The sequence below is a fragment of the Poromitra crassiceps genome (genome assembly GCF_964638095.1).
Source record: "Poromitra crassiceps genome assembly, chromosome: 5".
Lineage (NCBI taxonomy): Eukaryota > Metazoa > Chordata > Actinopteri > Beryciformes > Melamphaidae > Poromitra > Poromitra crassiceps.
Window position 1 is genome coordinate 16,398,428 of NC_139642.1, and position 16,895 is coordinate 16,415,322.

General features: G+C 43.1%; 1 protein-coding gene across 1 annotated transcript in view; it reads right to left on the bottom strand.

Moving 5' to 3' along the window:
- Positions 1-14,010, bottom strand: part of LOC310776341 (adhesion G-protein coupled receptor G7-like) — a gene marked incomplete at both ends in the record, with an annotated part of 28,535 nt that extends 14,525 nt beyond the window's left edge. Inside the window, 6 exons of the mRNA XM_083636537.1 lie at positions 423-607; positions 3,402-3,550; positions 3,874-3,950; positions 9,611-9,751; positions 11,729-11,814; positions 14,007-14,010. Of these exons, the coding sequence (XP_083492663.1) occupies positions 423-607; positions 3,402-3,550; positions 3,874-3,950; positions 9,611-9,751; positions 11,729-11,814; positions 14,007-14,010 (642 nt within the window). The remainder of the gene's footprint in view (positions 1-422; positions 608-3,401; positions 3,551-3,873; positions 3,951-9,610; positions 9,752-11,728; positions 11,815-14,006) is intronic.
- Positions 14,011-16,895: the final 2,885 nt, after the last annotated feature.

Consider the following 16,895-nt stretch of genomic DNA (forward strand, 5'->3'; position numbering starts at 1 on the left):
CCTAAGGGTTCTGTAAAATAGGTTATAGACCTCCAATAGCTATAATATTTGTACAGGAGAGGCAGAAGGCTTTGATCGACGCCCCACCGTCAAAAAACGCAATTGACGAACATGTCCGTCCTTGGCACTCTACGTTACTATTTGAAATGATGAACATGTCCGTCCATGGCACTCAATGAGTTAATAATAATAATAATAATAATAATAATAATAATAATAATAATAATAATAATAATAATAATAATAATAAACGAGCGTGCATAGCGCGCGAGATGCCTAGTAATTCATAATTCCATAACAACTGTAATATTGCTACAGTCCTACACTGTTGGAAGTGGACAGGGTCAGGCTCAGATATGCCCCTTTGAATAATGATAACATCTCCAAATAGTGTAAAGGTGATGACAGTTTAGTTATCTTACTGTGGGTGTGAACAGCATTTCCACATAATACACAGCGCGGTCGTGACCTTTGACCCTGACTGACAGGACCCTGATGGAGGTGGACTGCTGCCTCCTGTAGAGCCGGGATGTGAAGAAACGATCGTTCTGGTAGAGAACAAAACCCACAGAGACGTGTGATGGCTTTCGCTGTCCAGCCATAGCTTCTTCACACGCAAGAGATCAGACAGAGAGAGAGAGGAATGTCAATTATTATTAGTAGTATTCATAGTAGTAATAGTAATGAATGATAGTTGATGTTGTAGCTGTAGCAGTAGTGGTGATTGTCATAATATTACAAGCAGATTCCGAGCTGCTTTTAATGTAAAAGGTAAGTCCAAGAAGCCTGCATAGTGAATTTGGTGATATTCTGACTTGTTTATGATGTTCTCATACGACATTAACCCCCGAAGTGCCAGCTCATAGGACATTGAATCTCTCAATTGGGGATTTATCATGAGAGATTATAGAGTTTGGAATCTAGTGGTCAAAATGACCACTTAACCACCAAGGTGCCAGCTGATACGACATTAACCCCCGAGGCACCAGCTCATACCACATTAACCCTTGAGGGGCCACCTCCTTACTGACACAGCACAACAAGAACAACATACACACACAACAAGGGGCCGGAGTCCCACCAAACTAGTAATAACAACAATAACAATAATAACAATGGAATAATAATAATAACAACAACAACAACAACAACAACAACAACAACAACAACAATGTAATAATAATAATAATAATAATAATAATAATAATAATACTGTAGTACAGGTACTTATTCCTGTGGTGATAGAAGCACTAGCAGTAGAAACTGCAGTATGTAATAATATATTGTTGTTTTTTAATAGTACTAGTGGTTTTCAGAGTCTGAAGTGTCTTTTTTGCAGTGGGAGGATGGTTTGTGTAATGTGGATGACAAAGTTGTGACTTTTCCAAATAGAGGGAAAACTTCTCACCGTGGGGGAATCGTATGTATATCAGAACGTCGACTAGGGACTCGTTTTCCACCACAATTTCTGAAGTATTGGTGTTCAGCTGAATTCGGCCCGCCACAAAACTGCCAGTAGTTCCTAAACAGTGGGAATCAGAATTGTTAGTATTATTACCATAACCTTTATTTACATTGCATTACTAGGGGTGACCCCAAATAGTCAACGATTCGGCAATTTGTTCTAAGGAGCCTTAACTGATGTTACATCAGTGCCTATGTCATACAGGGCCGCGGGAAGTACGGGTGCTGCAGGTGCTGCAGCACCCCCTAGTGGCGAGATGATTTTTTTCCAAAAAATAATAATAATAATAATATATATATTTTTTTACAAATGTAATTAAAAATATTTTGCAGTGCACTATGTTCCTTTCTTGTTTGGGAATGTTTCGGGAAATGATTGCATTATTGATATACTGAAAATGTAGCCTATTTAAATAGAATTATCAACAATAACAATTAAGGAAGTTACATGCTTGCAGGCTAGAGAAGAAGAAGAAGCGTGCATGAGCGCACATGTTGTGTTGAACCAACCAACAAGTTAAACCAATACGAATTGTTTAATCTGGCAATAAAGAAATGTGAACTTGACATGCTATTTTAATAGCCTACTCAAAAATGCACCTCCCACTATACAGCAAAGACAGGAGTCAATGTTGCGGGCCCCACCGAGAGTCCCTTCCTCCCAGCACTCCCGTGCTTAAAGTGACTTCCAGCGGCCCTGATGTCATAAGATGATTTTGCTCTTATGACATCACTGATGACATCAGTCTTATGACATCACAGATGACCTCATCAGTGATGTCATGATGTAGAATGAACAAGTTACATCACTGATGACATCACTTCCAGTTGGGTGACATCACTTCCAGGACAAAAATCACAGAGTCCACTTGCTATGATGATGATGGTCATGATTAGATGATCATAGAAAGCTAGAGCTAGAGGTTTCACAGACTGGAGTCGACTAGTCAACCTGTAGGCGACTAGTCGACTTCAGTTGCCTCCAGGCTCAGACAAGTTGCTGGGGATTAGAGGCTCATTTGTGAACAGCCTCTCAGAGCCAATCAGGACTCTGCTATTTCACATACCTCCAGGTTGGTCCCGCCTATATGAGTCAACCCTGGCTGTTTTGAGACCTTTTTGATGAGAATTTATCATTTTTATTAGGTGGAAAAAATTAAATATATCTCGCATGAATAGTCGACTTCATTTTGGGAGTAGCCTAGTCGATGACTATTGAAATGCAGTAGTCGTGAATGCCCTAGCTGTTACTATAGGAATGGTTGAAGGATCATGGGAGTCATTATTCTTATGCCAAGTTTATTTGAGTGTTTCAGCTCTTTTGTCTGGTGTGGAAAAAATGGAAGTCAATCTCATGAGAGAAAAAAGATTCCTCGCTCAGTCGACTTGTCCAATCAGATTCGACTATGTATTACATTACATTACATTCCATTACGTCATTTAGCAGATGCTTTTGTCCAAAGCAACTTACAATAGTACATTTTGTCAACAGTACAGTTAAACTAACTGTGCATCACATACAGTTAAGACTTTCAAAAGGAATAGGTAGCATTTGTTGATTTTTTTTTTTTTTTTAAATAACGGTAAGAAGATTAGTTCAAGAAGGGTCCATAGTGGAGGGCAAACACAACATAGTTTACCCTCCTCTTTGAAATGAGGCAGAGTTTACTCGCCTAGTGCCTACAGTATTTTCAGATCACCTGTATCAATCAATGAGGAGGGACAAGGTGGGTAAACTACTCACCTTGGATAGTTTACCCACCTCTGTATTTATCACTACACCCCTGGGTGTAACGTATTTACACCTAAACCAACCTATATAAACAGGGAAATTGATGGAGCATGTTCTTTTCCATTCTGAGAGAGACTAACGTGTGATGTGATTGGCTATAGGACCAGTAGCTCACCTGTGATTGGCTATAGGACCAGTAGCTCACCTTTGAGTGAAGTGAACTGGACTCCCTGTGTGCTTTCAGCAGGGATTTGGGCCGACTGGATGACCAGGTTGGGTTGGACCACCTGATACTGAGACATGTTCAGATCCACACTTTGCATCAGAGAGAGCTGCTCCAGGGTCTCTGTGATGCTGGGCGGGGATAGTGGACACGTGCATCAGACACACATAACAGACATGCACATAGAGGCAACCAGACAAGGCGTATTCTTTACCACAAATTTACAGCATGTAATGTTTGAATTATTCCCTTCCCTAAATGTCTGCAAGGGACGTAAAGTTAAAGTGGTGCATGGAATAGAAGTCGTGCATGGAGACACGATAGCAAATCCTCGTTCTCAACTGTAAATCCTGGGTTGTTGGACAACCCTAACGTTTTATCACGGAGAAAGCTACGCAGCCCAAGACACTACCGAAGTTCAACGTCACTTTAAACCCTATAGCCCAACCCGTACCTGTGATGTTCAGGCGCAGACGGTACACTGGAATCCATCAACTGGCTGACTGTAGCTATTGCTGCTACCCTAATTCTCTGTAACACAAACATTAGCATAGGAGGATAGAGAACAGCATAGAAAGCATTGTACTCCCATAATAAAAATACAGTTGAGTTAATTTACAAACCAATATCAGTGAAAAAAAACCTGTTACTTGATCTCAATTCAACATCTCTGAAATTGAGAATTGAGGCTGTGAAAGTGTTATCCTTAGTGGCCGAACACACCAGACGCCAAAGCCGAACTGAAGCTTGAAGCAGACTCAAGCTGATCTGACACCAAAGCGGTCACACCAGTCTCTTTTCCTCAGCGGCCGGCTCGGAGCTGCTGCTCTGGCCCCTCCCACCCCTCACAGGCCCCTCCCACCCCTCACAAATTGCATTGACTGTCTGCCTGGCAGCTCGGGATCAGCGCGCAGCACGTTTGGAAAATAGAACAGAAGCTGATCGGATCAGCGTGGCGTCAGCGTGGTGTGCGGCCGGTGTGAACGGACTCGCCTGTTAACAAGGACGCTGAATTGAAACTGCGTGGCTTTTGCGTACTGTATGGTGTGAACGTGCACTAATGGAGCCTGGTCTCGCAACACGATAGACCCTTTGGGGGCCATTTTGTGTCGACAAATTAGCAGATGTTATAGACGAGTTTCCTGGGCCGTTCCTAGGGCGGCGCCATAGCAGCCTTTCGTGTCCCCGGCTTCCGTTTAAGTCCACATTGCGTCCACAGCAGCGAGCACATCAGAAGGCAGCAGCCGAAATATCCAAACTTCTTTACAACGATCGATAACGTCAGCTACACTAACGTTAGCAGATGTTATTAACAATGGGTTATTCTGGAACACATTGTGCAGTGCGTGGCTGTCACAAAACAGTGCGCGTTTCCATCCACTGCTATTTTGCGAATTATAGAGCTGACAATCACCTCGTGTTTGAGGCTGTCTGAGCTGCTGATCAGCTGCTAGACCCAATATACAGCTCTGTTAAACACATCTAACGTTATTAATTTAAAGTTTCTTGATGATCTACAAGTAGACAAAGGTACCATAACGCCATTTCTGGATTACCAGGTACGACTCGGCAAACTAACGTTATAATCCCAACCCGATCTCCCAAAAATTTTTTTAAATAGCAACGTTTGTGGACCAACGTTGCTATGTTACAGTTTCGTCTCCGAAATTGTAAAATGGTAATCCACGGAGCAGATAGTAAGTGAATACAATTTCATTCAAGTCTAGAAGTGAGTCGCCTTAAAGTTAATATCCCAATCTTCTTCTGTTTACCACGGCAGGTATTGTGCTGCGTATTTACCATGAGTTACCATGTGTAGCCCTATTGTGTGGAGCCTACACACGGCATGTCATGTTTTGCAGTGATCAAGGCAAACTGGGTTGTTTTCGAATGGAGAGACACCTAACGTTAGTCTGGCTGACTGTGACAGAGGAGAGGACAGTAACCTAACGTTAGTCTGACTGACTGTGACAGAGGAGAGGACAGTAACCTAACGTTAGTCTGACTGACTGTGAGAGAGGAGAGGACTGTAACCTAACGTTAGTCTGACTGACTGTGACAGAGGAGAGGACTGTAACCTAACTTTAGTCTGACTGACTGTGACAGAGGAGAGGACAGTAACCTAATGTTAGTCTGACTGACTGTGAGAGAGGAGAGGACTGTAACCTAACGTTATTCTGACTGTGAGAGAGGAGAGTACTGTCACTGTAACCTAACATTAGTCTGACTGACGTTAGTCTAACTGTGACAGAGGAGAGGACTGTAGCCTAACGTTAGTCTGACTGACTGTGACAGAGGAGAGGACTGTAGCCTAACGTTAGTCTGACTGACTGCGACAGAGGAGAGGACTGTAACCTAACGTTAGTCTGGCTGACGCTTCGGAGCTTTTGAGATAGGTCATCGCGTTGCCGTCCACCGCCATTGATTCCTCAAAATACGCTATAATCCTGCCTGTAGTTACGTTCGGCCATTTACACATATTATCTTCCCATGTGTCCACTGTCAACGGGTGTGGGATAGACACTCTTTCGTTAGATAGGAGACTCAGAGAATGATCCCAAGTTTGCATTTTTTCTGGCGGTCACTATGGCTACTACGGTAGTACGTTACGCTTCTCCGTATTCACAAACACCGGAAGCGACAGACACGATCGCGGCCGAGTCCGGAAGCAAACCGGAAGTGCCCAGGAAACTCGTCTATTGTGGCATGTTTGGTCATGTTTTGGCTTGCATTGGCTGTGGAGAAGTGGTGGATACTAACGTTAGCATGAGCCAGGAGCTAACTGCCAGCTATAGGGCCTATTACAGTCAGGGTCTGCTCGCTATGCCGACCACCCGCAGTGCCGACAGCCCGCAATGCCAACAGCCCGGTAGGGTTAGGGGTTAGGGGTTAGGGTCAAGGGTTAGGGGTTAGGGCTGGAGTCCACCGTGCTGGAGCCGTGCAGGAGCTCTAGCTGGTCCACCGACACGCTGCACGCCGCCTCGCTCAGCTGGTTCTGCTTGTGGGCTGTCGGCACATAGACGCACCATCCTACAGTCTATGCCTGGGGCTGATGTGAGCTAAGTTGATGCACTGCAGTCAAAACAATGTTCCATAAGCATAACGGAAGTAAGTAACGTTAGGCATATTTTACGACTATTACATTATCCACACAAGACGCAACGTTAGCGAACTTTCTGGGTGTTGAATTGATTATCTATATTACATATTAGTTAGCAAGCTAACGCTATCTAATACAGCAACACCAGCACATTAGCGTTAGCTTGTGTTAGCTGCTCACAACTGCTTACTTCCCCTCGGGTTGTCGGTTGCCAAGGACTAAGCGACCGATGTGATGCAGGAGCTATGGTGCTGAGCCTGGCATGTGTTTGTGCTTTAGAGATGTGATGCAGGAGCTAATGGTGCTGAGCATGTGTTTGTGCTTTAGAGATGTGATGCAGGAGCTATGGTGCTGAGCCTGGCATGTGTTTGTGCTTTAGAGATGTGATGCAGGAGCTATGGTGCTGAGCCTGGCATGTGTTTGTGCTTTAGAGATGTGATGCAGGAGCTATGGTGCTGAGCCTGGCATGTGTTTGTGCTTTAGAGATGTGATGCAGGAGCTATGGTGCTGAGCCTGGCATGTGTTTGTGGTTTTGAGGACGTGACTCAATCCCAAATATATATATGTTTTTGGCATTTGCGGTGCCCCTACTAATATTCAATTTGACAACAGTTTTGCACACATGATCTGAACATGTTCAGCCAGTTTTGTGATGATTGCAGGGCTCGACGTTAACTTTTAAAAGTGGTTGCCGGAGGGGCAACCTGGCAAGAGCTTTTGGTTGCCCGAATTAAAATATGGTTGCCCAATTTTAGTCGCCTTATATTTTGAGTAATTAAGATACTATGCAGTCAAAAGCCGGCTTAATAATGACGATGTGACAGAAAAGTAAGTATAATAGTCTATAGTATATAGTATAATAGGCCTATTCAGTGTGCGCACCGGGTGTAGTAGTAGTAATAATGATAATAATAATAATAATAAATTTGTGTCATTTCATTTTCTAAACAAATCTTATTTTTTGTTTTTATAATGCATTTGCACTGAAAGGATTTAACTAATATTTGTGAACTTTCATTTTCATATATTTTTTAACAGTTATTGTTCATATTGTGCTTAATTTATTAATTAAAAGCGTTATTGATAATTAAGTAGCCTACCCTCCTCCAGGCCCGGCTCCAGACCCAAGTTACAGAGGGGGCCTGCCCCTAGCTTGGGGGGGCCAAGCTACCCAAGGGGGGTCCGGGGGGATTCTCCCCCGGAAGAAGATTTTGTACATTTTAAAGTAAAATTCGTCAACCTGGTGCATTTGAGAGCAAAATGAAGAGGCTAAATCTGTGAAGAACTACACACATCTCTAATGTGTTGTGACTTTACAAATAATTAGGCCTAAACAATTAATATTAAGTGTATTTACACATTGTGCACAAATTGCATTCATTGTGACAAATTTACAATAGTTAATATCCAGCCAGAATCATTGCAAATGGATGTTCAAAGTAACAGTTAGCAATAGCATTGAGTTAATCAATGCCTAATGACAGCCAGATTCCATGTTAAACTTTAAAACAGAAAAACGGAAAAACGTTTTTAGCAAAAAAAAAAAAAAAAAAAAAAAAAAAAAAAAAAAAATTGAATGGGGGGGGCCAGTTTGTTGAATGGGGGGGCCCGGCCCGGTCAGGCCCGCCCCTAACGCCGGGCCTGCCCTCCTCATGTTCATTCAGGGATACTATGATGACAGTGGTTTGGGGCCCCCACTCTGATGTTGCATAGGGCCCCAAAAGGCCCAGAAGCGGCCCTGCAATCCCTTTCTCTCTCACCCCGTATGAGAGGCTGACAGGCCAGGGATGCAAATCATTCCTCAGCACATATACGCGGTGGTAAAACGTTTTTGAAGGATGTCCTGGTCGAGGTGTATGTTGTAGGCTTGTTGTAGGCTACATGCTTTGCAGTAGCCTATAGCGTTATGCTGGAATTATGCTTGAAGTTTGGACTGTCGCACGGAAATGAGAGACACTGAATCTTGACGAGGAAACGTGTGGAGCGTTTATACACTGTGTGGGTTTCTGCTCGCGGAAGTGAGCTGGAGTCTTGAAAACTCCACTTTGTCCGCCCAGCCGCGTCCACGTAGTTACACAATTCGGGGTGTGCACAGCCAGGCGAAAACCGTCTGCACAGCAGCCTTGTGGAGGGGCGCGTCTGCTGATGCGGGAAGCATATGAGACCTAAGAGCTTGTTGTAGGCTACATGCTTTGCAGTATAGCATTCGTTTTCCGTCCCGTTCAAAGACGCACGGGTATTTCACCTCAATGACAATTTCCTCGTCCTTTGTTTCTGTGCGGGGCTGCGGGCGGACGCGGTTCTTCTTGCGTCTTGCAGCCGCTGTGATTGTGTGCGAGCAGCCCCACCTGTCCGAGTCAGTACTCGTTAAACATACCGCACGTGCAGCATGCATCACGTAGGTTCCGACTGGTAATTAGTAACATCATTTCGATTGTAACAGCAATAAAATGTCACATATATGTCACTCACAACAAGTATTAAAACATTTATTTGGTGTATATTTTGCTGTTTGCTGCTGTACATATTTTGTTGCATGTTAAATCGTGGTTGCCCCTGGGGCAACCAAAGACCAAGAAATGGTTGCCCCATGTTTTTTTTGGTTGCCCGGGGCAACCGGGCAGCCGTTAATGTCGAGCCCTGGATTGGACAATCTTTTCCAAGGAAAACATAATCGGCTGCTCAGAAAATTGCTAGAAGTCGCCAGATATGGCATCACATTATAAGTTGGAATAGCGCCACCATCTGGTCGGCATGGGGTTACGGCCTTTCCTGAGTAGTGGGGGGAACCCTCCTGCCAAATGTGGTTGCTCTGGGGCTCACGGTTTCTGAGGTGCCCATCTTTTAGCACAGAAAAATAATCCCCATGTAGTCTGGGAACCTGACAAATCTGCAAGCTCGTTTTCTATTTGCGCTGCAGATGCACTTGCATTGCGAATTGGTCTGGCGGTGTCCACGGTGCTTGGACCCCTAAATAGTGACAGTAAACAAACCGGTTGAAAAACAAGAGATGTTAGCCCCTCTTGAACCCCTAATAATGTGCAGGTGTCTGTCTCTTCTTTGTTGCAGTGGTGGAAGAGGTGTTTCATACCTCGGTGGCGTTAGGAGACAGCAGGAGTGTGTTGGCGATCTCAACTGCAGTGATGACGTCTTCATCAATCAGTCGATCAGGTCTGGAGGTCAGGATTTGAGTGCTGGCCGCTAACTTCTCTAAATCGGCTTGGCTGGTAAGCTGAGAGATTAAGGATATTTGTTTTATTTAGAGATGTGCAAAAATGACCCTTCCTAACAAGTGATTTATTCTCATATTTAATCTTTAAAAAATTCTTAAAACACATGAAAAAGAAATGTGCCAATGGAGTGCGATCACTTGAAGTACAGTTTTGTCTGTTTTGGGATTTGATCACTTGTTTTTGCCAGTAGATGGCCAGGAACAGTACATGTTAAGCGAGAGGGTATTTGAGGGTTTAAGGGAGGAGAGCATGTGTTCTCACAGCTTCTTGTATGTCACTGAGCGTCAGGTTACACTGTAGCTCCTCAAAACTCTGGAATCCTGTCTGGTTTGTACATCTTGCTGAGGCCCGCGGGATGCCAGCTAGACAGGAAAGGTGTTGGACACAAAGAAATACCCTTTAATCATCAATATGGGAGAGAGAACCTCATATTCTATTCATCATTTCAGAAGAACTGAAAAGTAAAACTATGGATGGGTGGATAGATTGACACATTGGGTCAGTGAATGGATAGCTAGATTATAGGTAGATGAATAGGTGAATGAATGGATGAGTGGATGGATGGATAGATAGATGGGTGAATAGATTGTAGATCTAACTGTAGGCCTATAGATGGATGGTAGGTATCTACAGTGTCATGGTTGAGATCAACTTACCACTATTTGTTCCTTTAGGACAAACTTCCTCAGCATATCCAAACCAGCCGATAGGGGTGCGTGGAAAGTTGAATATGCCGATTATTTCCGCGTGGCAGAAATTTTCTAAGAGGAAAAGGCAAGTTTAATTAAACAATTAAAGGTATACTATGCAACTTTTTTAGCGTCCTTCAAATGTAAACACACTTTTTTATATTTTGTATATCTTAAAGTCATATTCTTGAAGAGGAGGACAATCTTATTACATAACAATTATTCGTATTAATTGTTATTATTGCAATGCACGCACACTCACACACAAGGTTCATTAGGGTTCTATATACGAACCGTAGGTTCTATATCAATCAAGTTTATTTGAGCAGACTCAGGGTCCATAAAAAGTACATACAACATTAAAAAAACACACAGGGACATAAAAGACAAAAAACAAAAAACTCATTGTACAAGGCACTGATACCAATGTGTCCAAAGCTGGGAACCATATCTGACAGTGCTAAACTTGGTGTTAGTCAGCACCTGGATTACATAGTTCATAGACCCGTTTAGACGGCATATAAATTTATACATCAATTTCCTCAGGAGAGCCTCAAAGGTGTGAATTCTGGCCGTACAGAATAGTTCGCTGGCACTACTCCACCTGGGCTTGTTCAAGAGAATCCTAAAACAGTCATTATATGCAACCCGTAGTTTGCGATGGCTGTCTTCCCTAAAGATTATCCTCTACCAAACCATCAAAATTAGTATGATGTCACGCTGGCGTGTTTGTGTAGAAACATGATTTTATGAAAATTAGATTTGTGTTGTTTTGGGCTTTCAGATTTGAATTAAATAAAGCCTTTGTGATGTGGTGAATTTTATTGAACGATTCCTAATACAGGAGGTTGAAAGGTTCTAGCTAACCATCTATTAAGCCAGGAACACTTTCAACCAGCTTTATATCATTACAACATCAGCAGTACATCAGAAAACTGTAAACAGTTTGGCAGTCATTCATTAGTTTGACAGTTATTGAGAGTGGATTTGAGTTAAGTTGTGGACCAGTGATGACATTATTTGTGCATGAATGTCATCACTGGTCCTCAACTTAACTCAAATCAACTCTCAACAATAACTGTCAAACTAAATGAATGACTGCCAAACTGTTTACAGTTTTCTGATGTACTGCTGATGTTGTAATGATACAAAGCTGGTTGAAAATCGGCGGAGTGTTCCTTTAAGGGTTCTTATTATTACTCTTTATCTTCATATGGTTCTACATTGAATTAAATATCAGAACAGGATAAGCCCCCCCCCCACACACACACACACACCCATCCCTACCTGCTGAGCACGTCTCTCCAGTCCATTCATCAGGACAGATACAGACACCAGCCAGCAGCTGTCCTCCATGAACACAAACCAGGGGGCTGGGAGTGGGAGTGGCTTTGGGAGTGGGAGTGGCTTTGGTGGTAGCTGCTGGGAAAGTGGGATTTTTGTCAGTAAGGAACACTGTAAATTGTCGTGGAAGTCCAGGTTAATGACAGGGAACACAGTAATATAACGCATTACCAATAGGATTTCAGTAATATTATATCAGTTACTATGTCAAGTAATGCGAGTTAGAAGTTGAAACGCAGCGCGCCGGCAGAACGTCAAATCAAACCAGGAAGAAAACAGATGTAATTTGAATGCAGATGATCTGGTTAGATTGAACAGCCTGAAGCTAATCAACAATAATGGTAGATATGTAACGAGGGCAGCGGGATGTTTTGTTTCATTGGTATGACTTTTACTTTGGTACTCAGTAATGTGCGCTCTCTCTCCTTCACTTCCGGTCGGCCGGTGAGCTGCGCCACAGCTCTGGCAAATCGGGACAATCAAGTCGGCGTCTTCCCTATTAAAGGATTGTTAGCAGTGACTGTCGGCAGGGTTCCAGAGTGAGTAAGGCGGAGGCTGTGTGCATCTGTTCCTGGTGGTATTGTAAACTTTGACTTTGAGAACAAACCTTTCCTTGATCGTGAGCTTATGGTGCTGGGCCATCGAGTTAAACCTTGCTTCCATAGCAGAGAGATTCTTCCTGCTTACCTAGTTGTCCTCCCGCCTGTCACTCTGGGGCGCTGATCTTTGCGTGCACGCATCTTGATTCTAATTTGTATTTTGCTATTTATATTGTTGCCTTTTAGCCCTTTGATTTACTTGGCTGTATTGGATGTGCTTTTATTATATTTCAAGGAACATTGTAACGTCGATCACTACTAACCTGTGTGTTTTGAGTGCATATAACCCACCATCATCTGAACCTTATTTTACCTGAGTCTTAACACATTGACTGCCAGACGTTTTTTTCTTGCTGTAGGTAGCTTCTGCCAAGCCGTTTTTTGAGGATTGTGGCTCATTTTACAAGAGCCGAGGATTATTTTCTGCTTGGAGTTTGTGAACATACAATATCTCAAAAGTACTAATAGAATGTGTACTTTCTCTGTCTAAAAGAGTTAGTTTGTAGAGTTAGTAGTTATGTAAGCATTAGCAGTTGAATACAGCATGGTTTTAGCGTCAGAAAAAATATTCAGAGATAAACGGCTTTTTGTGAAATTCGATAGAACTGTCACTTTAACCATTCATTTTTGGCATCAGTAAGACCTAAACAATAGTTTTGAACAGTAATTTCCTCCATAACAGCAGTAAACTTCCCTCTGCTCAACTCCTCCCTCCTGTGGGCGTTCTTTTTGGCTGCAGCGCCATGTCACAAGCACTTTCCTACCTTTGCAAATGCACTTTCTCATACTCTCGACCTCTCAAATAAATTTCTGAATAGAAATTAAATTACTCTAAATTATAGCGAAAAAGAAACAAAAAAGAATGGGTTGAAAATCCCATTCTAAAAGCCTTTTAGAATGGGATTTGTTTCCAATTTGGTGTCGGACTAGGGGGCAGTCCCCGCTTGTCACCAGTTTGCTTTGCTGCTGCTGTGCGGGTGTGAGCCTGTCTGTGCGGCCGCTCTTTGAGGAAGCCCGGCTGGACTCGCCCGCCTCCCGGAGCCCTGGCCGAGAGCTCCGATGAAGCCCCTGCGACTCTGGTCATATTTACGCTGCGTGCCTCAAAGTGTGCTCCATCCGCAATCCACGATGCAAGTTTGCAATCCCGCACCGCCAGCAATCAACGCGAAAACGAAAGCGCCTCCGCCAATCCATTTTAATGAGAATGGAAATGGATCACACTGCTTTTTGCTTGCCTTCCTACTTCCTTGTCGCCACTTAGTGGGTCGGTGGAATGGGTTGTACACGTTGTACACGTCCAATACTTATATAAGATATGTAAAAGGGTTAGATGCACAACCCCCCGTTAAAAAAAAAAAATCGATGCCAAAAACGTGTTTACACGTTGTTGGCAGTCAACAGCTGGATTCTGAAAACGTGTTTACACGTTGTTGGCAGTGAATGTGTTAATAGTGTCTTCTCAGTTTGTGTGTTTTATTGCCTGTTCAGTATGTGCTGTGTGGACTGCCCACCGGATTTTATCTAATGCCTGTACTGTAATATTGTTCCTTGGGATTGAGTAAAGCATTGTGTCAAAACTATCCTGTGTCCTGTCTCCTACATACTTACTGAGGTGCTCCTACCCATGGTGTATTTATTACCGTTTTGGCACTGTTACAGATATACTAAGATGTAAGACAAGACTGTCAATGATGGACTGGGAGGTTCATTTGCATATGGGGAAGGGCCAATCTAATGTATGCATAATACCTCATTTAAATACCATACAACTTCAATTAAAAGCAGAGTCCCATAGAGGCAGGTCCTTTTTACTGGCAGGGTGTGGCTACACGTTTTGACAAATAGGAGATACCGGGTAATATAGTTGTAACATGGGTCAGTTGTAACAGTTTCAATTTTAGAAGGAAAAAGCTAATTCTGAGGTAAGAAAGTATTTTTTCTTTACTTATTATTTTTGTGATAGCATTGCATGCTTTGTAGTTAAAACACTCAAACTTAAAGTGATAATACGGAAGATTTTCATATAAATAAATGTCTGTAAAGTCACTTTATATCATCAAGTGAGTTAACACAATGGTGATTGAGCCTATGACTCATTGATGAAAGCCCTTGCATCTCTCTGTATTGCATCATTTATGAGCTTGTGTCTAAAGTGTCTATAGCCCCCCAAACTAAAAAGAACAGAAAGATATCACAAGCGTGCGGCGCAGAGTTCTTGACGTGTTTCATCTCACCCAGCTGAAGTGTCCAGCAGGGAGGGGGCAGGCGGAGTAGGAACAAGTTTGACTACCAGTGTTGCCAGATGCAAGCGCACGCGCGTGTGTTAGGTAGGTGAATGGACGACCTTACCTGCCACAACAGTCAGCTGTAAGGTGGAGTTATGGCGCCCTCTGCTGTTTTGGGCCTCACAGTAATATCCTCCACTGTGTTCAGGTGTGATGTCAGTGATGGTGAAGGTCTGTCCTGATGCTTTTGGAGAGGCGTCATTCTTCTTGTACCACCTGTAAGTAGCTGCTGGGTTGGCATCACTGCTGCAGCTCAGAGTCACTGAACTGCCCTCCACTGCGTCACCAGAGGGACTCACCAACACTGAGGTGTTCCTGGGACCATCTGGAGGACATGGATTAACATGGATTAACATGGATTAATTAAATAAAATGTGTTGTAACAATGACACATACTGTAATTAAACAATTAGTACTAAAGATGTCAGAGGCAGCATCTGAACATTTGGAAGTCGGCTTGTCACTGGAAGTCTGATGGTTTGAATCCCCAGAACAGCTGGGAAGATCTTGAACAGTGAATATGTAACGCTCTCCTGTCCCTCAACATCTACTGTCACTGTGCCCTTGAGCAAGGCACTTCATCTCCAAGTGCTGCAGTGGAGCTGCTCAGTGAACTAGTCACACATTGTGGTTGTACTGGGAAGCTCCCAGTTGTGAAAGTGAAGCAGGAAAAATACTCAGCTAAACCTTTCCCTGGTTAATAATGGTTAAAATAATTTGACAGATTAAAGATGTTTGTTTGTTTGTTTGTTTGTTTGTTTGTTTGTTTGTTTGTTTGTTGTCTGTTTAGATTACGCATGTGTTTTATCATGTATTTTATCTGGCTCCACCAAGTGGTGTTATGTCAGTGACACACTGTGGAGTAAACTCACACACTGAAGCAGAGGGGAAAGCCTCAAGTCCTTTTACAGCACAGGAATAGCTGTCTTCAGGACCAACGTTGCCTGGATAAGAAGAAGAAGTTTCTCCCATAACTTTCTGTCCATTCTTGAACCAGACGTAGGAAGTATGAGCAGCTAGATGACAGCTGCTGTGACACTTCAGCTCTGCCTGGGTAGAGAACTGGGATCTGGTCACCTGCACCTGGAGATCTGGATCTGTGAACATGGAACAGAATGTCATTAGACACTAAAGTTTAGTCATTGAAGGTTTAGTGACTAAACCCTTCAATTACACACACACACACACACACACACACACACACACACACACACACACACACACACACACACACACACACACACACACACACACACGATAGTCAAAATACCATTATGTTATACTGTAGTGTATAGACTCTACACAGTATCTATCTAGTGTAGACTAAAGCTTAATTCATACTTATTAGAAAGTGTCGCTCAGCACATGGTCGCAGACGAAAAAGAAAGTGTCGTTCATGGTGTTGCATTTATACTTCAGTGAACGTTCGCTTCTGTTCAACGGTCACGTGACACTCGAACGCTATTAAATGCTGACAGCCAAGAGAAGAGGAACGCACAGTGAAACCACATCGGAGGCAAGATGTAACGTACTTGACTGCATCCGCATATAAACGACACACAACTCACCTCGTCTCTCTCTCTGGGAAATGCACAATGTTCTTTGTGATTTTCACGAAGTCATACATCAAGAACAGGCTGATAAAAATAGCGGAGACACGTTCATTCATTTCACTCGAGTGAAAACCAAAACAAGGAAGCCAAGCGCGTGCCGTCTATATAGCCAATCAGACTTGCGCGATACTATGACGTAGTCAGCGACACTAGACATTTCACCAGGTAGCAGACACTGCTGCTCGCAGACACTTGAAAGTGTCGTTTAAGTCGTCATTTCTGTCGGCGACCGTTTCAAAAGTGTCGGCAGACGAAGCATAAATTGGGCTTAATTTGTTAGTGAGTTAAATTGATCGTCCAAATAATCTCTGAATGAGCTGAACACAAATTCATATAATCTCTATCAATTTGACATGAAACTGTTGTCACCATATTCAACAGTATTGTCCACATTCAGATGTCATCAGTTAGTTTAAATGTACCATGCTGTTGTATATATCAGTTTGTGTTTAACATACCTGTGACGCTCAGAGTTGTTCCAGGAAAATCTTTTCCCCACCCTGGGAATGTGAAGCGATACTGTTGTGAGTCACTCTCTCTCAGGTCAGTGATTGTCAGAGTGGAGCTTCCTCTCTTTGTTGTCTCCTCTGTGTGAATCAGCTGAACACGACCT